The sequence below is a fragment of the Montipora capricornis genome, chromosome 10, assembly GCF_036669925.1.
Source record: "Montipora capricornis isolate CH-2021 chromosome 10, ASM3666992v2, whole genome shotgun sequence".
NCBI classification, from domain to species: Eukaryota; Metazoa; Cnidaria; class Anthozoa; order Scleractinia; family Acroporidae; genus Montipora; species Montipora capricornis.
This window is the reverse complement of record NC_090892.1, coordinates 68,960,404-68,985,575: the sequence shown is the minus strand read 5'-3', so window position 1 is coordinate 68,985,575 and position 25,172 is coordinate 68,960,404. Positions and strand designations below refer to the sequence as shown.

Here is a 25,172-nt window from a genome sequence, read left to right as displayed (position 1 = left end):
TTTGATCTAAGACTTACCGCTGTAGCTCATGGGCAACGCTCTACTGCTTCTGGTCAAGCTGTGGCTGCGATGGAGAATCTTAAGGATCCTGGCCCCACAGTTTCGCTGCGTCCGTCACAGATTCCTGTCCGTCTTCCACCTGCACCCAAACGTAAGCCTGCCAAGTTAGACTTCACGGATGGTCGACCTGCGCGTAAATCAATTTCGCCTATGCCGGTCAGTTTTGTTAGAGAACGACCAACAGCCCTCACTTTCTTGAGTTCCAAAATTCTCTCTCTAAATTCTCGTGGTTTCAGTAACCTTTTCCAAGGTGATCTCATCGATAGTCTTTGCTCTTGTTCTTGTTTTCAGGAAACGCAGATTACTGATCCTGAGGTTTTTCGCGTTTTTTCTTGTGCCTGGCGTGGACCTTGTTTTTGGTTCCCTGCTGTAGGCAAACAAGGTGGTGTCCTTACTTGCTTTTCGGAATCTTTTCCCGGCAATGTCAGTCGCTGGAAAGGAGACACGTCAGGGAGGGTTGTTGGTCTACTCTTCAAACTTCTGCGGATTAAAAGAAAGTGTTTTTCAAAAATTTGCATGAATACTTCCTACCTTCTGATGTCTTAATAATTGATGGTGAATTGTTGCGATCACACTCTTGATAAATTTGGCGGCAACGTTGTGCCCGCTAAATGCCTTACCGATTTTCGTTCAACCTTTTCTTTCATTACTGTCTGGCGCAAGCTTCATCCCAAATTGTGCCAGAGCACGTGGTTTAATTCGGAGTTTTCAATTGTTTCTAAGAACTTCATGACTTCTGTCTTTTCTTGTGAAATCAGTCCTCGTGTTTTTTCCGACCATGATTTTGTTTGTCTTTCCTTCCTAGCCCACTGGGAATAACCCCCGTGGTCCTGGCATTTGGAAGTTTAGTAATTCACTTTTGAATGATGATGTGTTTGGCGAATATATTTCGGATTGTATCAGTCACTTAGCCAATTGCTCGCAACACTTTCTTTCAGTTAAAGTTTGGTGGGACTTTTTCAAATAAAGATTCCATCGGCTCAGATATAATTTCCTTTGCCAGGAATATGCGCATCGATCTCTCGCACGTGCGTGTCCTTTTAGTTAACTGGATTATTAAGCTTAAACTTCAACTTACTTCTGGTGTTTCCTCAGTTAGTCCTGAAATTTGTGAACTCGAAAGTGAACTTATGGTGGTTGAACAAAATTTTTGATACCTATGTTTCATTTACCTTTTTCTCTAAAAAGCTTGATCCTTTGGTCACCAAAAATGGTAGCAAGCAAGTTAACAACACGAACTTTGGTTTTTAGATAGTTAAGCTGACGTTTTTCGTTGCCATGGCAACATGAATAAATGTAAACAGGCCTTTAAAAACGGTTTTGTTTATTTGCAGAATATCTGATCGTTAGATTTTCTTTATAATTTACATGCAACAAGCTTATAACGATGCTCACAAGTTAACACTATTTTAATAATAATTTGACAGATCTGTAATCATCCCTTGTTCAAGGTTCTCTGGAATATCTAGAATTTCTTCTGTTAAAGTTCAATATTCCAGTTACTTATTTCTTAAAGTATTTTCGTGCCAACTTTCGTTAAATTCTTAAGTAAGTTATTTTCATTTTTTGCATGTTAATTTAAATTAATTTGAAATTTATATCTTTAAAATTTAAAAAATTAGCCCTCGCAACACTCTGGAAGTGAAAATACGGCGTAAAATCGCGCGAACCGGAAATAAAACCTGCGGAAAAATTGTCTTTATCTCGGTGCCCTATCTTCATTTTTTGCATGCACGTGTCGTTCACGATGGCACTTCAAATTAAAAAAGTTCCGGGGAAAGTTATCTAGTACAATATTCTGTAAACTATAAAACGCCTTTTTAGATGTATCTTAAATTCTACTAAAAACCTTTTTGCCACACTCTCTCAGAAGTTAAAGAATTTAGGGAGATTTCCAACAAAGAAATAAAAACAGTAGATCATCGACTTAGTTTTTCAGATAATTTAAAAAAACTGAAATTTAGAGGGCTTTTTTGTAGACCTGGCGTGTTGCCATGGTAAACAATATGACGTCATAAGTGCCCTTTAAGTATTACCCAACAATAGAGTGGCAAAGATATTTATATCAAGTGAAGCTATGATCCGCGCAGTTATGAACGCAATTTTTGCAATTGCTTAAAGAAGCTTGAAATTTTCAGGACTTCAACGGGGTTTTAACCCGCAGTTCATGTATGATTCATTACATATATCATTTCATCGTTCATTCATTCCTCACGGGACCATGAGAACCCACAAATGACCAGCTCTCAACATCAGTGCCTTTGTAGCTCAGTTGGTTAGAGCGTTGCACCAGTATCGCGAGGTCACGGATTCAAACCCGGTTGAAGTCCTCAATTTTTCAGGCTTCTTTAAGCAATTGAAAAAATTGCGTTCACAACTGCACCATCGCACCGGTATCGCGAGGCCACGGGTTCAAACCCCATTGAAGTCCTGAATTTTTCAGGCTTCTTTACGCAATTGCAAAAATTGCGTTCATAACTGCGAGGATCATAGCTTCACTTGATTTCATACCCGCAGTTCATATATATGATCCATTACATATATCATTTCATCATTTATATTAATTCTGATAATGTAGAGGTGTTCACGCGTGAAGAAGTTGTAGTGTCCTGGCATCATCCCTACAGAGCATCTTAACTGGCAACCTAAACTTGAGAAACTAGAGAAATCCCTCAATCTCTGGAAGTCGAGATCCCTGTCGCTTCCCGGGCTCTAATTATCAATTCACTTGGTTTGAGCAAGCCGGTCTACCTTACCAAAGTTCTTACTCTGCCGACCTGGGTCATTGCGTGGGTTTATGCCTTGATCTGGCCCTTCCTCTGGTGCTCAAAGGTGGAGACCGTTGGTCGCAATACTTGAGTTTTGAAATTGAAGTTTGGGGGCGTCAATCTTGCCAATCTCGTCTCAAAGGCCCGGGCTTTTAGATTGGCGGGGATGACCTCCGTGCTTAAGGTGGCTCAAACCAGTTTCAACGCTTCCAAGTATCGCTCTTATTAGAAGGATCGGTACTACAACGCGGTATCATGTATTAGCACTATTATTGTACCATATGAACCACCAATTATTCTTAACAAGATGCAGTCATTATTGTGACGTAATATGTCACCGTCGCAACAGGCAAGCCCTGCAAAAACAGGCTTTGCTTTGTCTTTAGTTGCTCATATCTCAAAAACGAATTCGGTGACGCCCATTTTTTATTTTTGAAAAGTAATCAGAAGGGTTATAAGAAACGATTTAGAAATACATGAAACAAGAAATATAAGTGATAGAAACCGACTTTTCGGTGCATCTTGCGAGGTTACATAAAGATAAAATGCGGTTTGTGAAAAGGCTAAGTTGAAACGAATTTGCATAAAAGAGTATCAAGCTCATTACATGAATACTTTAGCACGAAGAGAATCCGACTGTACATTCAATGCTGGTTTAAGATATTGAATACACAGCATTCATTAACAAGGCAGTCAAAGTTTGTTCGTGCATTTCTTGATTACATTGACGCGTGCTAAGAAATTGTTTGGAACAGCAGTGTTATGTTCTTTGCAATAATGCCTGTAAATAGATGACGCCTTTTGACGGTGTCCCTCAACGCGCGTGTGAAGGTCGCCCTTTGTGTACCCGACATAACCTGCATCGCGCAGGTCACACTTGAATCAATAAACAACACATTGCTGGGTTACGATGTTAGGCTTGGGCTCACGCAAGCTTAGATCTTGTTTAAGCTTACGGCTAGTAAATACGGGTGAATGGTCTTTTGCACCTTGCTGCTAAGATCTCTAAGTTGTCGTTTGACAGACACTGCAGCATCATGATCTTTATAGGGAATAACTATCAGGATGGCGTCATTGGCATGCTGTTTAGGCTGGTCCACTGCGACTATCGAGGTGATACCTCAGCTTACGGAAAACGTCTCGCAGACGTTCACACTCTTCTGAAAAATGCGCCCATGCAAGATGATGATAGCCGATGCGCACGATCAAGCATAGTGACGAGCAAGCCATGCTTGTAGCGGCTGTCCACATGGCTATGCTAGTGCAGGAGTAGCTCTATGATTGTCGGCTTAACTGGTAGAGTCAACAGTGCGCAGAAGTTTACCATCGGCGATTGCTGATTCCGTTCGACCTACCGGATCAATACTGGCTCACTTCTATACGGGTTGCCCAAGACCCAAAAGAGGCAATTAGCAATGCGTCCTATATTATCTGCTACGGGCACTTACAACTACGCCCTTGCTAAATGGCTTGATGCAATGCTTAAGCCCTTGTCGGTAAACGAACATACCATCACTGATATCTTTGCCTTCACAAATGAAATTCGTGGAGTTAAGATAAACCCGGAAGAAATCTTGGTCTGTTATGACGTCTCATCGCTCTTCACAAATGTACCCCTTAGACGAAACAATTGACATCCTGGCACGGAAAGCTTTCGAGAGCAACTGGTTTAACGACACGTATGATCTAAACTTGACCAGAACTGATCTCGTTGATCTTCTGCACGTTGCTACAAAGGGACAGCTGTTTCAGTTCGACGGGGCCCTATACGAACAGACCGATGGGGTAGCTATGGGGTCTTCCCTTGAACCCCTTTTGGCTAATGTTTTTATGTGCTCTATTGAAGGGTCCCTAAAAAGTCAAGGAAAACTCCGAGAATTTTACCGTCGCAACGTAGACGACACTCTAGTCAGGATACAACACTTAAATCAAATGGCAATTCTTTTATGGATTTAACAAACATTGAAGGAATTGAACGCCTTGAATGCATCACAATGTTTACTGAAGTCGCATCTAAGTTGTCTGGCAAGTTACATTCATTTTGTACTTAACTCTACAAAGGTAAAAAAAAAAATGGAAATGTGACGGTGAAAAATTATTTGAATGAAAGGTTGTTCTCTCTTTTGTGCTTTATTATTTACGGTCAAGATTCTTTGGAAAGGATTTGATGAGAACTGTCAGAAATTTATTTAATTGCATATGCTTTGTGACACCGATTGTGTCTCGTTTGCACGCACGCAATTGAAGTAGTAACATATCCTGTTTGCATGACAGTTAGAAATTTCGCGGCAAATGAAAGTATAGACTATATATACAGGAGACTGAGGAACACATACCGTGCATTTTTTACCTGCGACACACTCATCCGAAAAATTGGTTTCTGCCTTGAGCGGGACTCGAACCCACGTCCACGTCCCGCACAAGGCAGAAACCAATTTTTCGGATGAGTGTGTGGAAGGTAAAAATGCACGGTATGTGTTCGTTTCTCCTGTATATATATCCTGTTTGAATCCTTTGTTATTAATAAGGGATGGGCACATCACTCCGGTCTCCGCAAAAAACGACTAGACCAACTGTAAGAAGCAAAACGCAACTTCTTGGAGAGAAAAGGTATAATTTATTACTTGGTACAGCTCTTCCCATACCTTAATAAACCCTTGAGCTACAAAAGCACCCCCAAACAACGAAAAAGCTGGTGAATGCCAGGCGCCAGGAAAACTACCCCCTGGAGAGGTGCCCCACCCACGGAAACCCAATCCACTCGTCTAAAAGTGCCCTTGTTGACAGCTTCAAGGGGGTTAAAAAAATTCTGTTACGAGCCTAGGGAGGCCGTTCAGACCGGCACTTATCTCCGGTTTCCGTACCATGAAGCGACTAGGAGTATTTCTACTACCCCCTGGATGGGATGCTAGTCCATCGCAGGGTTACCCCCAGCATTTTCGCCGGTACCCAATTATAAACCTGGGTGGAGAGAGATACCGTGAGAGTAAAGTGTCTTACCCAAGAACACAACACAATGTCCCCGGCCAGGACCCGAACCCGGACCACTTGATCCGGAGTCGAGCACTCTAACCATGAGGCCACAGCACTTCCCACTCAAGGGAGTTAAAAGGAACATGAAACTCCCATTCTGGAGTGGAAAAAATGTTCATCACACTTCCGCCTTTCCCTTGGGCTCTAGGAAAGTAATTTAAACGGGAAAAAGGAGTAACGAAATAAAAGGCCACTAGCATGGGGAAAAACTCGTGGGTAAGGACTCCTCGCCAGGAGACAGAACTCCCGCGCCCGACGAATCGGAACGCCCACGAGCATGCCCAGGAAATAGACATACCCACGTGAGTTACTGGCCTTTTAAAGGAGAAATAAAGAACTATAGAAACAAGATATGCCTAAGTATCAAATAGCAAACAGACTTATTGATAATAAATGAACAAGCATACTGCTTCCAAACAGGACCGTATAATCCTCTTACGTGGAGAAAAACACAAGTTCCCCCTTATACTGGAGGTTTAGAGTTCGGACCTGGACGGTCTGACTTGAACGGTTTTGAAGGACCTTCGTTAAACTGTAGATCAAAAAGGCGCTTGAAACATCTCGACTGTATGTGGCCCAGTTTTCCACAATAAAAGCACTGGACGGAACTGAAAGAGCCTCTATAACCTTGATTAGGAGCGGGAAACTGCGAAGGTCGGGCTAGAGCTGGAGCGGATCCCCGAACAGACTTATCGACCTTGGGCATGACATCTAGGACACGTTCCTGATGCTTGTCTCCCAGGAGAGCTGCCAAATATTTCCTGGACGGGCCACCGCTTTAAGCTCAATCAGGACATCGAACGCCTCATCCTTGTCAAAAGGGGGATTTTTCCTCAAGAGGAGGGGCGCGAGCTTGGACCGATTCCTCTATTCCCCCTTCAAGCTTCTGAATTCGCTCCCTCAAAACTGGCAATGGGTCGTTGTCTTATAACCAGGAATATTTGAGTATAAGGACCAGAAAAAGGAAAAACCAAACAAGAAAAAACAACCCTTGACAGAAGGGTTCTTGTGAGTTGTTACACTCTCCAAACTTTTCAATTTCTTCCGCTTTCTTATTCCACCATTTGTCTTTCATTGTTCTTAGCGCGTCAATTTGTTGGCCTCATTCGTTTCCGTGAAGGACTCGTTGAATGAAATGAATGTATATTTGAAGTGTGGGTTATAGACGAAAGAGATAAATAATCAAGTAATCTTTTTTTATCATACCCGCAAAGCGTCCTGTTGTATCAGCTCCACTCTACGCATGGAATCCAGGAAGCGAGGCAGTTTTCCAAGTCCAAAAGCACGAACAATAGGGTTGAGATGTACCTTTCTATGACGCTTCCTCTTCCCAGTCGCAACAAAAGTTTTCTCACACTGTTACAGTATGCATCTCCGGTCTGGGGTGGTATCCCCAAATATCTCGGGTTTGAAATAAGTCGGTCAGACGCAAACAGGAAAATTTCCCATGCATAACTAACAACGCCAGACTAACTGTTTAGTAACGGTGCAAATGTTACGTTTGAGCCATATTTTAGTGGGACTAAAAATGAATTTTAGGGACTGTCTGTTTGGAAACCAGCTAAAAATACCTTCGGGATTCACTGGAACATTTCGGGTATCTACACTAATGTTGGGAAGTTTTCTGAACGTTTCAGGAAATGAGAAACGTCGCGTTGCAAATAGCAGTTTTATGAGGTTGTCATTTTACCTCTTTCACCACCACCCGCCACCCGTCACCCGCCACTTGTGGAAAAGCGCTGCCGAATGTTATTTATTTGTACTCAACTCTGCACAATGATCAAGTACTTTTGGACCTAAGTGCTGCTTTTGATACCATTGAACATTCCATTCTTCTGAATATTTTGCAACAGGATTTTGGAGTCGTCGGAACTGCTTTAAATTGGTTCGACTCATTTCTCTCTGGTCGCAAACAACGTGTACTTGTCGGTGATAAGACTTCCGACGACTTCAATCTGAACTGTGGAGTCCCCCAGGGTAGTTGTATGTGGCTTGTTTTATTTACTCTCTACGTCTCCCGCCTCTTTAACATTATTTGTCAGCACCTCCCTTCCGTCCATGGTTATGCTGACGATACCCAGATTTACCTCTCCTTCCGACCTTGTTCTATCCATTTGAAAAGTGCATCGCTGATGTTCGCTCTTGGTTTATTGAAAATCGTTTAATGATCAATGACGCGAAAAGTGACTTTTTAATTATTGGCACCCGTAGACAACTTGAAAAAACATCTATTGACTTTATCATCATTGGTGACACCGTAATTAAACCTTTAGAAAGCTTCCGGAACCTCGGGTCCTGGTTCGATGCTCATATGCGAATGAATGTTCACAAGATTTGTAGCAAGGCTTTTCGCGGACTATACAATATAAGACAGATCAGAAAATTCCTTACCGTGCAAACCACAAAGACACTGATCCATGCCTTTGTATCTTCGCACCTTCATTACTGTAACGTACTTCTATTTGGTCTGCCTAAATATCAGCTTGATCGTTTATAGAAAGTCCAGAATGCCGCGGCTAGAGTAATTGTAATTTTTTAGATTGCGAAATTTGATCATATCACACCCGCTCTTATCGACTTACATTGGCTTCCAGTAACGTATAGAGTTCAGTTCAAATTGCTCCTTTTTGTTTACAAGTCACTACACAACCAAAGTCCATGCTACATTAAAGATCTTTTATCCCTGAATCCAGCTACTAATTATGCTCTTCGTTCGTCTGCACAATCTTTTCTGTTCGTTCCAAAAGTCAATTGCTCTACCTATGGGGATCGGGCCTTTGCTCATGCTGCACCTGTTTTATGGAACTCGCTGCCTTTAACTATAAGAAAAAGTAGCAGCCTTGCCATTTTTAAAAAGCAACTTAAAACATCTCTGTTTTAAAGGGGGACTCTGACGAAAAAACACGATTTTTTAAAAAGTCTCAAATCCTCGACGAAACGCCGGCAAAATGTTGCATACGCTTTACAAATAATGAATTTAACTTACTTTCACCAACATTTCAATGTTATTACAGTCAACTCCCGCCTTGCGGACACCTCGCTATTACAGACACCCCGCTATTACGGACAGCAGCTAAATCCCCCGGCGAAAGTTACAGACGTTTGACTGAAATAAGCTCCCGCTATTACGGACTCTCGGTATTACGGACTTACGGACACTTAATTCGGTCCCAACGTCACAATTTTATTGTTTTCTCTCTCGTTATAGCGGACACCGAGCAGAATCTCGGAATATTTGCCCACATATCAAGTCTATTTTTTCTGCCTTTTTGATTCATAGAGGGGAGTTTAAGGTTGCTAATGAATTTAGTCTCCTTGGTCACAAAGTGGGGGAAGTTGCAATTCAAAGGAGAAGTACACAGAACCGATTGGAACGATATTTCAAGACAGTGTGATCGCTGATACAATCAATAGCTGATGTTCAGGTTTTTCCTTGAAAATGTTTTCTTTTAGAAATGTAGATTACTGTACTTCAGTACGGTAGGAAACCAAAACGATGCATGTGTGGACATTGCTGCAACATATGATGATTGTTTTTACGAACTTAGTACTGTACTCAAAGGGTACGTAACTCCTGTTCTTTTAAGTTCTGCTCTGTTTGTTAAAAGTTCTGACGCTCTTTACGTGCGATAACGGGTCTGAAAAAGATACTGGAGTTAATGAAAATGAACACAGATGTGACCCCCTTCTGTAAATATGGTTTAAGATAAAAATTCTCTCGCACCCCGCTATTACGGACTCTCGCTATTACGGACACCAAATCGTGGTCCCCAGGGTGTCCGCTGCAACGGGAGTTGACTGTACGTCGAAATACTTGTTTTTCATAGCATCCACCATTATTGGTATGTCGCTCGCATACTTATTCGAGAAAGCCTGGAGCGAGGACTTATGACGTCACTTACTCAACATATCCTTCGCTGCTACTTGAGTAATCAATGGAAAACATGTCAGCGAAGCTTCGTCTTTTATCGATCATGATTTATCGACTTCGGAGTTATCGTTTAACTTTGAAAAACATTCTAAGTCACTTACCTGTGATTATGAAGATTGAGACTCGTGGCTACTAAGGAAAAAGCAGCTGCATATCGACAAGAAAGAGCTCAAGAGAAAGAACAAGAGGAATGCTTCGAGATCGTTCGAATCAACTGATATTAGATGGTAAGTTGGAGTCGTGATTTTGTCTGTTTACTATTGTTCCCTTCATTTGTAAAAATTCAAATTTCTCGTTATTTTTTCTAGGTGCAAATGTACGTGTTGCTCTTCGGACGCGGTAACAAAGGCAGAGGAATGATTCTGCTGTAGCGAAATTGATCGGTGCCGGGGGAAGCTGGAAGCAGTTGCAGATGATAAAGAACTACCACCGATCGGCCTGGATTTCAATCTTGTTGTCTAGACGAGTGGGTTTGAGGAATAGCCGCCATAGGATTAAGAGACCGAATCAAAGAACGAGCGATACACATATCAACGTATGATATACCCCATGAAGTCCCAAACAAGACGAATAAACTGTCGGTATGAAACTGATCGTAGAAATCTATTCAGGAGCTGGGAAAATTATTGCCATTGTCGTTCTTAATGGCTACCGGTTATAAAATACATGAAAATATTTCCCGACAAGGAAAATTGAAAAGTGCAATCCAAATTAAGCTTATTATACAGCGCTCTAATACCGAGACTTCGCAGTTTGGCCTTGCTCGTACATTGATGTGTGTCGCTCGTTCTTTCGCTTTCTTAATCCTATGGCGACTATTTTTAAAACCCACTCATCAAAACAACAAGATTGAAGCCCAGGCAGATCAGTGGTACTGTAGTTCTCCTTCATCTGCAACTGCTTCAGTTCCAGCTACTCCACTCACCGATCAATTTCGCTAGTAACAGCAGAAGCTTTCCTTACCCTTTCACTGGCCTTTGTTACCGCGTCCGAAGAAAAACACGTACATTTGCACCTTGAAAAAAATAACGAGAAATTTGAATTTTTACAAATGAAGGGAACAATAGTAAAAAGACAAAATCATGACTCCAACATACCATCTAATATCACTTAATTCAAACGATCTCGAAGCATTCCTCCTCTTCTTCCGCTTAAGCTCTTTCCTGTCGATATGCAGCTGCTTTTTCCTCAGTAACCACGAATCTAAATCTTCATAATCACAGGTAAGTGACTCAGAACATTTTTTCGAAGTCAAACGATAATTCCGAAGTCGATAAATCATGATCGATAAAAGACGAAGCTTCGCTTTCTGACATGTTTTCCATTGATTACTCAAGTAGCAGTGAAGGATATGTTGAGTAAGTGACGTCATAAGTCCTCGCTCCAGGCTTTCTCGAATAAGTATGCAGGCGACATACCAATAATGGCAGATGCTATGAAAAACAAGTATTTCGACGTAATAACATTGAATTGTTGGTGAAAGTAAGTTAAATTCATTATTTGAAAAGCGTATGCAACATTTTAGCGGCGTTTCCTCGAGGATTTGAGACTTTTTAAATAAAAGTGTTTTTTCGTCAGAGTCCCCCTTTAAGAAAGCTTTTAATTTAATGGAATAGTTCTTATGTTTAATTTTAATTTAGTTTGGAATTTTCGAATTTCATTTTTTCTTAGATTTTACTGACCCAGTGAGTGAAGATGATTTTTATGAAAAAGAGCTGCCGGATAACATTGGGCCGAATAAGTGGAAAGATTTAGCACGTGCCTTAGGATTTCGTCAAGCCAGTATTAATATTATTCAACATGAAAAAGGCAACTCCAAGGAATGCTGCATAGAGGTCCTTGTTAGATGGCTTCAACAGAAAGGAAAAGCGGCCACTGCAGGAAAGCTCGCCGAAGCTCTAACGAAGACAGGGCTTCAGAATTTAGCTGACAAATTCCCGATCAAACCAAGCAATACAAACCGAGTAAGTCATTCTGATGTATTTTTCGGAATCATTATTGTGTTAGGTTGTCTTTACTGAAACAATTAAGAAAACTTTAAGTTCACTTACCAAGGTAAACTTAGTCTAGATGAGAAATTAAAGAAATACGGCCAAAGAGCCATGTAATTGGTTTGAGACATTTCTTTTATCGCCCTTTAGATACAAGACGCTGTGAGTTGCCTCCAGAGCGACAAAATTGAAGACCCAGTACGTAAATTTTGTGAACAACTGATTAGTTTCCTGAAAGAAGAGGTAATATTCTGATAACTGTTTTCCACATTTCGTTTTGTTTCGTTTCGTTTCGTTTCGTTTCAGGGCTGCAGGGATGGCGCAGTGGTGAGAACGCTGGCCTCTCACGAACGTGGCCAGGGTTCGATCCCCAGATCCGGCGTCATATGTGTGTAGAGTCGAGTCGATAACTTGTGACAGTAATTCAACTGACAAACCTGAGGTCGACGATGCGCTCGCCTTACTCCCCACTCTCCATCAGTGCTCCGTTTTGCGGGTATTTAAAGCTACTTAAGCTACACAGAAAGGAAAGAAATCGAACCAAGGATGCGAGATCCGGGGATCGAACTCTGCTCCGAGAGGTTTTCTCCGAGAGGTTTTCTCTGAGAAGCTTTCTCCGAGAGGAAAACAGAAGTTTCCTCCAAGACGTTTTCTTCTGGTACTCCGATTTTCCCCTCTCCTCAAAACCAACATTTGATTTGAATTGCGTTAATTTGTTGATTATAGTTCACGGTGTCCCCAATTAGTGCACCAGCGCTAGAACGACTAGACGCTTAAATAAAGCCATCAAAATCAATCAATCAATCAATCAATCAATCAAATCAATCAATCAAACAATCAATCAATCAATCAATCAATGATCAATCTTTGTATCAGTCGATCAACATTTATTTGTCTTGTTGCAATGTTTACATGTGTCAACTTAAATGTTTTAATGAGTCTTAAGGAAATCATAGGGGTTATCAGATATCAATAAAAGCACCCGTAGGACGAGTTTATTCCTTTACGATAATTTCGTCCACACAACATGAAGTATCATGTGAGGATTCGGTCGCTAAGTAACCGCCGCGCACGCTCAACACTGAGTTTTGACCCATGGCAAAGGTCTCTTTTCCTGTATTCGTCAGCCCAGCGAACGCAAAAGAAAAGAAACCTCTGTTAGCAGGGAAGAGAGTAATTTGTTATAGCTATCCTATTCGAGCATTCTGGCCCCTACCCACCCCTCCCTCCCCAACAAGAAATTAAAACATGATACGTAGTACTTACTGTAGGGGAAACTGAGACCCCGAGAAAAAGTTCATAAGAAAATACTAACTTCGGACGGCCTTAAAGTGCTTATTTAATGCAACGTATTTTAAAAGGAGACGTATTTTATATCGAACCATTAACGTTAAAACTCAGTCTCTTTGTATTGCTTAGGTTTTCAAAATGGAGAACAAGATAAAGGAATTGGAGGAGGAGGTAAGGAACAGTGGGTCAGAGTAAAATATTACCCACTAGTATTCGTGGTTACACAAAATAGCGCCTGAAACAGTTGTGGCAGTTCATTCAAAGTGAAGCCGTGAGCCCTAAAACGTCGGAAACAGAAGCCTTAATTAAAACTTGAGTTTAAATTGTTAATTACTTTTGCAGCCTTGCGAAAACGTTTTTTACCCAAATTCGACGCAACGAGAAATTGGGTTGCAAGAAAAGGAAATCATCGCCCTTATACTGGACAATTTCCTCGGAATTTTGAAGAAGGCCAGTGTAGATCAATTAAAACGTTTATAACCGTGGTGATTTACGTCTTAACTTAGGGTGGCTCAAACCAGTTTCAACAATTTCAAGTGACCTTGTTATTAGGACTGAGACTACAACACTTTATCACGTAACAGCCATGTTATGGTACCATATGAAACATCAATTATTGCTAAACAAGATGCAATCGTTTTTGTGACGTAACAAGTTACCATGGAAACAGGAAAGCCTTGCAAAAATACCCTATATATTGGCTTTAGTTGAAGTTGATCATGTCTAACAAATGAACTCGGAAACTCCAATTTTTTATCGCACTAAGGTGATCTGCAGGCCAAGATGAAACTCTTTGCAACGTTCTGTTCAAACATTCTGTGGAGCGGATTCAGATCTACCTTAAATTTTTAATTAGTTAAGGTGGCTCTGAATTCGCTCCACAGGATTTTTTTAACTTTGTAGAAAGTTTCATTCTGGTATGCTGATTACATTTCAAAAGAAACTTATTTTGCTTATTCTTGCCTGTTAACTGCTGTTACTCGGATAATGCATTTCGCGTGCTCTCATTGGTTCACTCAATCTCGGTTATCAGCTGATATACCTTAGTTTCACCTTCTATGGTAAATGATAGCGCTAAGCGCTGCTAAACTAAATTTTTTTCGCCGGAAGCGCTGGAAGGCGAAATTTTTGTTTGAATAAAGCCAAAAATTTTTTTTTGAAAGTTTGGATCAATTTTGACGTTTAAAAATACGCAAAAAGGCAAGAAATGTTTTTGTGATGAGCCAACTTCTGTCAGACCACAAGGTATTACACATCATCCCATCTTCATCAAGTTTTCTCGATTTCTCTCGGATTTTCTCACTTTTTTTGGCTCGTATTTCGCACTTCCAAATTTTTGGAGTTTATAGCCAACTCGGCGCTATGTGGCTATTTACCATCTGATATCCAACGCGCGCTCCTGGAATAATTGTTAAATATATCGGGCAACTTCTAGAAAGAAAGAGAAAAGGTAGAATAAAACAATTTGCCGTAAATCCTTTTAATGACCCTAAAAGAAGCTTTTGTTTATGTTGGAAACATATTTGTTTAATGCAATATGCAAGGCTAACGGCGCTGTTACACTGTGAAATGTTTCGTCTCGCAATGTTTTGGCGACAATGTTGCGGTACAAGTTGCACGAAACACTTCAGTGTAACATACCCTTCAACGGCCAAAATCGTTGCGAGACAGGTTGCACGAAAAGTTGAACTTAATTCTACTTTCGGCAACGACTCTTGCAACTTGTCTCACAACTATTTTAGCCGTTGCACGGTTGTTACATTGTGAAATGCTTCGTGCAACTTGTCCCGCCACAATGTCGCCAAAACCTCCAGGTACAAAACGCAGGGCACAGGTCACAGGTCATTGTTTTACCTATAAAGAAAGTATCTTAAACATTCATAAAAGCTAACCTTAGGCCTAAAAACTTTTCTTTAGGCCCTAATTAGGCCTAAAATTAGCTTTAATGAATGTTTAGGATACTTTTCTTTATGCCTAATTAGGCCTAATTAGGTCTAATTAGGCCTAAAAAGACCTAATTACGCCTAATTAGGCCTAAGGTTTGCTTTTATGAATGTTTAGGATACTTTCTGTATAGGTTAAATAATGACCTGTGACCTGTGACCTGTGACCTGTGACCTGCGTTTTGTATCTGCCGCGCCAAAAACGTCATTGCGAGGCAAGTTGCACGAAACATTTCACAGTGTAACAGCGCCTTAACATTCGAGAATTTTTTTTGCGAAGCATGTGAGCGACATAGTCTTTACATTTAAATGGTTTAAAGCTGAATTCAGCGTAAACGCGTTTCGCACCTTTTCTTTACAAAAAGGTGTCGAGGTTGACAGCAAGAAATAACAGATTTCAGGATGGTGAAAAGCAGAAAGTGAAGGTAAATGTGTATGGCGCCTCTAATCTTGAAATAATGCGTAAATTTTCAGTTGAGTCGTCAACTGAATATGTAATTGCTTCTTACATTCTACAACTTATTGAGCCATGAAAAGGAATTTTTCAATGCCATTGAGTTGATGTTGGCATTACGTGTCAGTTTTCTACGAATTGAGGAAGACTGGTGCTTTTGCACTTAGCAAGCGGCCTCGAATCAACAAAACATCTGGACCTCAGTTTGCGATTAAAACCCTCTCTTCTTGCTTGTGATTTGAACTAAATCAGCACAGTTAAACATGTCTTGTACAGCGTTTAATGCATAATTTGCCAAAAATCACAAGGCGAAACTGTTTTTTGAACCAGACAGCTTTATCCTGTTTATCTCAGTTAGTCTTGGTGTCACTCAAGGCGAAAATTCGGAATTTCAAAATGCTGTATTGTCAAAACGAAAAACTCTACGGGCCATAAAACAGGTAAAAAAGATTTACTACTAAGTAATGCTTTACCCGTCTCCATTAACGTCCACTTAAAATTTTGCTGACCTAGAAGTCGCTTTCCGGCTCCAGTCGCTACAGCTGATTGGAAATATTCACATGCACTTTACTACAGGGAGAGGTCAACCACCGGTATCAATAAAATTGACTGCGTTAAGGTGGCTCAATAGGGTTTTTTGGCCACGGGAAGAATGGGTACGAAAAATGGCGCGAGCTTTAAATGGCAACAAACATCAAAACAAACACGGCGGCTTCACGCGAGTGCACAATTTTTGTCATATAAACGCGAAGCTTACTTGTTGATAGTGAAATGGCATCGGTAGTAAGATTGGTAAGCAATGCGTAGCAATGTCACTTACTGCTATTATATACCATCAAATACAAGATGTTAGTTTGTGGACTAATTTAAATTTACGTTGAACAATATTTTGGTTATTGGAAATAATCTATACAGTGCTATAAGATGTTCTGTACCAAGTGGTGTCTATATTGCATAGCCACCCCTCTATCCAGCAGTAAAAGATTACAGTGAGATTCAAACCTCACTTTTCTTGTTTGTCTAGTAATGCCGACTCTTGCTATCTGAATATTCCTGTGTCAACTCAAATTTAAAAGCAAATAAAATGTTGTCGGTAATGTTCATGTGATAAGTTCGAAGATAGGTGGTGTCTTTGAGAACCCCCCTACCCCAAAGTTGGGTCCTGTTCGAGTATAGTAGTTTTGACCGGTTCCCTAATTTGCGACGGAAAGTTCGTCAAAATTTCCCCAAAACAGAGAAAACGGCCGCTAGAAGCAATGGCCCTCACTTGAAAACAATGACTCGCAATTACTAGTACCCAGTCTCATGTATGCCAAGCCGTATTAGTATTCAATAGTTCTATTTTGATTCAATTTAATATTTATTTATTCAATTCGGTCCTTATTTATTCAGTTCAATCCCTGCATTCATTTAATGTAATTCGTATTTATTCAATTTAATTTTTAGATTCATTCAATTCAATTTCTATATCCATTCAATTCAATCTGTCTTTATTCAATTCAATTTCTATATCCATTCAATTCAATCTGTATTTATTCAATTCAATTTCTGCTTTCCATGCTGTTAATTTAGCAGAAAAAATTGTAAGACAAGGTTTTCGCTCACCCAAAAAAGAAACAAAAATGCTATGAAAAACGCTTAAACTACCTTGACAACCCCTACTTTTTCAATTTTAAAAGTTTCCTCTTGTCAGACTCTATCCGGTCGGATTTCTCCGAAGGAAATTGAATAAAATTGAAATCAAAGCCAAACAGACGTAAAAAATGGCGTTGTTTGAGCAGTTTAAGTTTGAAACTAAAAGCCTTGATTTCAGAGGTGACTGTTGTAGAGCAAATATTGGCCCTTGTTTGTTATGTTTCAGTAGCTTTAATTTGGAAAATACCAAAAAGAACACGAATATTCACTTTCGATTTATGGCACTGGCGTGCGCTTCGTGATCTCGCATAACCCTATTGAGCCACCTTAAGAACGTGGAGAGAACTTCACACATAAAAATCTGGTTTCTCCTACTATCCTGTTGATCCTGTTTGTATCTCCCTCTTAATACAGTATTCAAAGGAAAAGTCAGAATAACTTGCCCCATGTCGACTCATGTTGTTATAAACACATCAAGCCTGTGGTCCATTGGCATTCCATTTTCTCCGTCATGTATGCGTTACTCTTTCTCTACGCTAATCAATGCTCTAATGCCGCGAGCTTTCTTCTTGTTCGGCGAGATGTCAAAACAACTAACCTTGTTCGGAACAAAGAAACTAAACGCGCAGGATACCTGATCTACAAAGACCTAATATCTTATGCCAAGTTTATCGTGAGTTCTTTTTTGGCGAAACAAAGGTCAAGGTCTTGCAAAGGAAAGTGTTGTTCGATCAACCAAAGAAAAATGACGAGACCTTTTAGGGTACAGTAAAAGAGTTCAAAATGTAAAATGTAGAATTTATGGTGACAAAGGACAGGGTTTAAAAGATTACAATTTACAGTCTTTTCTTGTTAAGGTTACTGCCAACCTTTTCGGTCTCGAATTTTGCAAAATTTTAATAAGCTACTATAAGATAGCTCATTATATTTGTTTTCTTCTAAAACAGAAATTATTTGAAAATGTTTTTTTCTTGCGGAGTTATTGCAAATTTTGTGTTTTTCGTGACTAAAATGTTAATCCCCCAAGGTGTTATGAGATGTCAACACTCGTCAACACTTTAGACCTCCCGTACAGTTTGACGCGGGAATACATCCGGGTATCTTCACTTTATCGCATGTTGAGTTCGCTATTTACTTGTAGTCGATGCGGTTGTGTTGTATTAAACTTAAAATGTTCATATATTCCGATCTTTCATTTTATTACGTTTTCTGTGATACATAGTTTTCTGGAGTTTTACCGAAAATAACACGCTTACGAAAGATTCCCCGGAAGGCACCTTTAAAGGTTAGAAGTAACCTTAAACTTGTCCTTCTTGCTCTTCAATTTTATGACACGTGTCCTAAAAATGTGTCATTTTGCTACTGTTTAAAAGTGCTCCGCACTAAACGTCCACGGCCTTACCCCCTGCCCCACTAAACGTCCAGTTGACGTTAAAGTGGATTTCACAAAACTTTTGACAGGCGATTTGCGAAGTTCGTTGTAAATTTCGTAAGTTCGCTTCCAACTTGGGAATTTCATTACGTAACTGTCAATGAAGTGGGAAACTTTGAAACGAACTTGGGAATTTCGCGCCGAAATTCGTGGGAATGAACACTGAACACTCGTCTTAAAAATGCTTTGTCCGCGCAAGCTGCTGAATATTGGGAAATTATATTTAATTTTATTTTCAAGACTCAGTGATTCCTGTGTAATAACGCTGAATTTCTTGGAAGAATATAAACTAAGATCTTGCGTTATGCTGCGGCTGATCGATGCACGCGACTGGTCATTTTCGGGCAAACAATGAAATGTTATTCTTTGCCAGTTTGTTTTGGATTTCAATGCTGTAAATGTTGGGATTGGTAGTTTTACAACACTCCATATAAATATTCACTTCTTTCAGCATGAGCTGACCGAGTGGTATTTCTTCATTTGTTGTCTTCGATATTCCCTCTGCGAACGAAACATCAACAATTTTGGGACGTATTCAAAACATGGACCCCAGGTCCATGGACCACCCCTGTGTACCCGGTCCATGGACTACCCTTATGGACCACCCCTTAGTTTGTAAAGTTACAAGCAGAAAAGCAAGTCGTAGTCTCGGATGAAACCGGTTAGCGACAGAAGTGACTTCCGTCTGTAAACAATTCCGGTATTAGTCATCATAGGTCACTTCGCATGACGTTGAAGGCGTAGACAGTCCAAACACCACTTCTATTAGTCAAGATAGGAAATTTAAACCCTAACGAGTTCATCATTCAAAGATCTCCCTGTTCTATACGAAATAAGAGGAGAGTTTTTCAAGATTTTTCTCAGGAAGGGCTAGTTCTTTTGTTATTTAAAGACCCTGAGTGTTGGTCTCGCCGGGGTTTTGATATCAACCCGCGACCTCTCGCACAGTAGTCTGATGCTCACACAACTGAGCCAACCGGTCGGCTGAGTCCAGACATACTAGCGTGGCATAAAACAGGCCAGGCCAAAAAGCACGCTAAGGCCCCAAGAGGACAATGTATGCAAAACATGACTTGCACCCAACTGAGTTCAGTTGGTAGAGCATTGCACCAGCATCGCAGAGGTCATGGGTTCGAATTCCGTTGAGACCTCCTGAATTTTTCATGTCTCTGTAAGAGACAATAATTATTGCTGAAATCGTCCAGACAAGTGCCAGGATGGTTTCTCTTTCTCGTCTAAAGATAATAATAAATAATAATAATAAATAATAATAATACGTGACGTGCTAAACACCCTTACTCGCAGTCGGAGACTGAATTGCTGAGGGCGCGGTTCAACGAGATCGGACCGAAGGAGCTGTGCTGCCGGCTACGCGCTCGGCCCCTGAACACGACCCATGGATGACCTCGTAGCACAGCACCACAGCCTGATGGAATAGGCTGTGAGTCGATTTTGCTGAGGGAGGAAAACCGGAGTACCCGGAGAAAAACCCTCGGAGTCAGGTTGAGATCGACTGAAACTCAGCCCACATACGATGTCGGGGCCGAGAGTTGAACCCGGGTCGCAGAGGTGGAAGGCACTGTTGATAACAGTGCTGGAAACTGTACAAAAGAAGGGGTGGTCCACAGGGGTAGTCCATAGACTGGGTCCATGAAGGGGTCCATGCACCGGGTCCACGGGGGTGGTCCATGGACCTCGGGTCCATTTTTTGTTTACGTCCACAATTTTGGCAATGGTTTGTTTTGGAAGTCTCACAGGCAGCGTTTACAAGAACGCGGTTTTATTTGTAACCGCATCGTTTTCGATGCGGTTGCACCTTCTGTTTACACGACACCGATAGAGACTGTTGCTGAAACCGTGTCGATTTGAAACCGCTGCCAAAAGTGGAGCGTTTTCAAAACGATGAGGTTTCATCTGTCGTGTAAACAGCGAAACCGCATCGATTTGAATACGGTTACTATTTCGGCGCGAAATTTGCATTGTTCAATGCAAAATAGTGGATTTAGCACGTAGTGCAGCCCTCGCCTATACCATCACGACTTGGATTTTCTGGCGAAAACGGTTCCGTGTAAACAATTCCAAACCGCATCGATTTCGACGCGGTTTGGAAGTCTTGAAACCGTGTCGCTGTGAAACCGCGTTCGTGTAAACGCTGCCTCATTTCCTCAAGGCCACCCAACTGTTAAATATCTGTTCGGAGAAACCAATATTGTCTAGAATTTTCGGATCATTTGTTGTAAAATTTCTTGCTTGCCTGCCTGTCCTAGGATTTTCGAACATCTATTTTAAACGGATTTTTACCCTAAAAAGGTCACCTAGAATTTTTGGGAGCCTTTTTTCTTGCTGAAATTTTCCAAAAGGTAAGGTGATCAATATAATTTTCGGATCACTAGACTTTCAGCTAGGAAATCCGAACAGATGAAAAATGTTTAGGGGATAAAAATATGCCTATATATCTACCATTTAAATACTAAAATATGTTTAACTAAGCTATATTTAAGTGGTTTAGAACTATGTTCTCGTTGGGTGCCCCTGATTTCCTGTCCTATTTGAGATGGTCTTTTCCATTCTAACCAGTTTTCAATAATTTTCTGCCCAACAAAACTTGGAATTGCCTTTCCTTTAACGGTTAAGGCCCTCATTTCAAAACACAAACGAGAGCAATGTTGAAATTACTTGGCCACATTCCGACGAAGTTCGGCACGAAATTCCCAAGTTCGTTTCAAACTTTGCCATTTGATTGACAGTTACGTAATGAAATTCTCAAGTTCGAAGAGAACTCTGGAAATTTATAACGAAGTTTGCAAACTGCCTGCATGTCAAGAGTTTTGTGAAATCCACTGTAAGCGGGGGTCAAGTTGACGTTAAGGGAATATGTCGACGCCCCCTAAAAAGATGATCTACATTTCTTAAAATTCGTAAAAATGCTACAACATGACCTAAAGACGAAAGAAACTTATTTGACTTTGGTTTATTTCTTGCCTGTTAACTACTGATATCGGGAAACTCCTCGATTTACAATATTATAAAAACAATTTTTATGCTTTTTTTGACAAGTAGGAGCCTCTAATGATGCTAAAAGACTTCTTTGTTTATGCCGGAAACCAGGAGCTCATTAAGGGAAGCCTCTATCTCCACTAATAACATGGGTGACAAATTACTCTTTAATTTTGGCGCGAAATTTCAGCGTTAATTTATAATCTCACATGAGACATTACAATTTTGTCATGGCAACTTTTCCTACAATGCCAAAAATGGCCATTTATGAACGTAATTTGTCACCCATGATATTAATATCTAATCAAAACCATTACAATTTTCTCAAATTTGATAGGTGCATCAACTGCTTTATTTTTCACTAAGTATTGTGTAGGGTTGAAATCGGACAGTGAAATCAAACAGTTGGCTGTAATAAGACACCTGTAATCGGACAGTTACATCAGCCAACCATATTGAGTGCACTCAGCTTAATCCACCAATCACACGATTTATCACAATAATAATAGCAACAATAGTCCAGGGAAATTGTGGTGGAACGTCAAAAAAACTGCAACAGAATTTATTTCAACGTCAAAAGGTTAAGATAGAGGTCCTAATCAACATACTAAAAGTTCCAAAAAATCCCATTAGTGGAACATGCCGGAATTTAGGGATAAAAGCTTGGCTGATTTTACCACAGGGAGCCCGAGTCGAGAATAATGAAATAAAAGTGATATTTCAATATAACGTGGGCTATTCAAGAAAATTTACTGAATACAAACTGAATAATATTAGCAAAAGCTAATTTTGAAATAAAAAGCCATGATAAATAATAATTATCACGATTTTAAGTCTTTTTGCAGTACATAGGGAACCCAAACGGTATAGTATGGAACGCCTGACTATTTCTTGCTCGATGCAAGTTCTGTCATGTCTGTAAGTTTAACACGAGACTTTCTTCGGAAAACAAATGTTTGTACGATTGTTTTTGTATTTTGTCGTCCTTCATACACTATGTGACTTCCAGAGGTAAAAAAATTGCTAACATTTATCCTTTTTAAGATGCAGTTAAGGCTAAGAATCAGAGTAAAATTTCATCGTTTTGCTCGATTTATTCGTTCTCCTAATTTCATTTGCATGACTTTGGGTTTTCTTTTTTTCGAAAGTGAGCCGACTTTGATGGAAATTTGCTGTTTATGCAAGGAAATCTGTGAAGTCGGGGATTCTACCTCAGAACTAAGACAAAAGGGTGTTGACAGTATAAAAGCTACAAACAGTTCCATCCTTTGCAAAGTAGGCGATCGAGTCCACAAAAAATGCCGAGTAGGTCTTATAAGACCCAAGTATTTGTGGAAAAGAATCCAAGCCCAGGGGTGGACGCCACTCAGAAAGTTAATGTCATAAACCAACGCTCAAAAACGCCAAGTTTTATACCCAAAGAGCACTGCATCTTTTGTGGCAAAGGAGCGTTATTTAATGGCAAAAAGAGAGGCTTTGACACAATCTCAGTTAGGACCAAGGACTTTCAAGACTCTATAAGAAAGGTGTGCAAAGAAAGAAATGGTCAATGGGCAGACGTAGTATTAGGTCGTCTGGAATACGCACGAGATCTCCATGCCGCAGACACCGTATACCACCAGACGTGCAGCGTCAACTTCCGGACGGGCAAAAGCATCCCAATGCAGTACAGCAGCGAGTCTGGAAACAGTGCGGCCAAGACGTCCAATCAAGGCGGACGGCCAGTAGATACCGTTAAGAGCTCAGCGTTCATGAAAGTAGTTCATCATTTAGAAGAAATTGACGAAGAGCAGACTACCGTGGCTGATCTTACACAGAAAATGGGAGAGTTTTTAGAGGATACAGGTGTAGAACCGGTGTATATGAAAAGTAAGCTGCAAGATCATTTCAAGGACAAGATCGTAATTACAACCATACATGGTATAGATAATGTAGTAACTTTTAAGCAAACGGCATAATCTGCGGTTATTAAATGAGTTTCTACTACAAACCAAGGGAGGAAAATTACGAAGAAGAAAAGAAAAGAATAATGGAGACCGCTGCAAAGCTTATAAAGGACGATATTAAGAGCATTGATGCTTCTAGTGAAGTTTATCCCTCAAGTAATGAAATATCAGACATAAAGGAAGCTCTCCATTTTATTCCCTCTCTCTTACAGAACTTTCTGAGGACTTTGTTTACTGGAAAAGTTGTGGATTTAAAAGATGAGTCTTCGGGACAAGCAATCATGCAAGCCGTTAGGCCGCGGGTGTTAATGGCCCCCTAGTGCAGATTGGCCTAGGTGTTCAGATGCACCATCACTTTTCCTCAAAGTTCCTCATTGATTTTCTTAATGCGCATGGATTCTGCGCATAATATAAGACTGTCACAAATTATGAGAAATGCGCCGCTGTAACACAAGGAACTGATATACCGGAATATTCACCACAACATTTTGTTCAGTATGCGGCAGATAATGTCGACCATAATATCAGGACGTGAGATGGCAATGGCACGTTCCACGGAATGGGAATTATAGCCACTATTACACCAGGAACCAAATCCAAAATTCCAGTCCCTAAAAGTAAAGTGAAAACAGAAGATATCGCTAAAACTGGAAGTATTGAAATTTGCCCATTTATAGGGCCTGTAGAGAACACGCCCCGGTATTTCAAGGAGCTACATGATTTGCCCTTTAAAGATCCAACCACCAATTTAGATTTGCTATGGAAACTAAGTCAGCCTCTCCTTAGGTCACCGAGACCTGCATGGCCTGGTATGATGCAAGTTACATTAAATGCACCATATCCCTGAAATCCTCAGTATTCTTCCTTCCCATGATTGACATGGACTCCAGCGATATGACATGTATTCACAGCACGCTTTACTTTATCGCAGAACAAGCTGAACGCTACAACTACACGCCAATTGTAACTTTTGACCAACCACTCTGGTGGAAGGCACAGATGATAATTTCCAAGGCTGCGTTTAGGCGGCCTTCATGTTGAAATGAGCTGTTCAGGTTGTATCGGACATGTAATGGAAGGGTCTGGCATTGAGGAAGTACTAGAATTGGTCTATGCCAAAATTACGGTACCGCCTATTCTGAGTGGTAAGGGACTGTGCAATAATTATCAGGAAGGGGGGGTGGGGGTCCTAAAATGAGCTTCACCAAAGGAAAAATTAGATAGGTCCCCCCTCAGCAGCGTAAAAGATTAGCTCTGACCCCCCCCCCCCCCCTCACGTTCTCTCAAAATTATTATGTGCCCCCCCCCCCCCCCCCCCCCTCTCATACAAAGTTTCAAAACAAGGGCTGGAGCCAATGCAGCATTGATGAAGCAGGCGATTATCACGGAAAGAGACAGGCAATATAAAGTTACTTTAGATATTGAAAAACTTGAGAACAGATACCAATTTCTTTTTTCCGACAACCCTGCTTGTGCAGGAAGGTTTCTCCGAGAGGATTACAAGCCAATTTCCCATGATGACAGCAACATCAGACGTTGCAAAAAAGAGGCAAATGATATCCAGGACAAGCTTAATGCTGTCGTAACCAAGTTAGAAAAACACGACAACAGTCTTTTTACAGACAATGGCAAACTGAAGACTGGCCTCAGCTGTTTACACAATTTTAATGCTGAACAACGTCATTCAATAAA

The 25,172-nt window shown here is 40.6% G+C and overlaps 1 protein-coding gene across 1 annotated transcript in view; it reads left to right on the top strand.

Annotated features, from left to right (window-relative positions):
* The window catches only part of LOC138022243 (ankyrin-2-like), a 53,376-nt gene that overhangs the window by 10,954 nt on the left and 17,250 nt on the right, over positions 1–25,172 (top strand). Inside the window, exons 3-6 of the mRNA XM_068869318.1 lie at positions 11,464–11,756; positions 11,934–12,026; positions 13,203–13,244; positions 15,382–15,441. Coding sequence (XP_068725419.1) covers positions 11,464–11,756; positions 11,934–12,026; positions 13,203–13,244; positions 15,382–15,441 — 488 coding nt within the window. The remainder of the gene's footprint in view (positions 1–11,463; positions 11,757–11,933; positions 12,027–13,202; positions 13,245–15,381; positions 15,442–25,172) is intronic.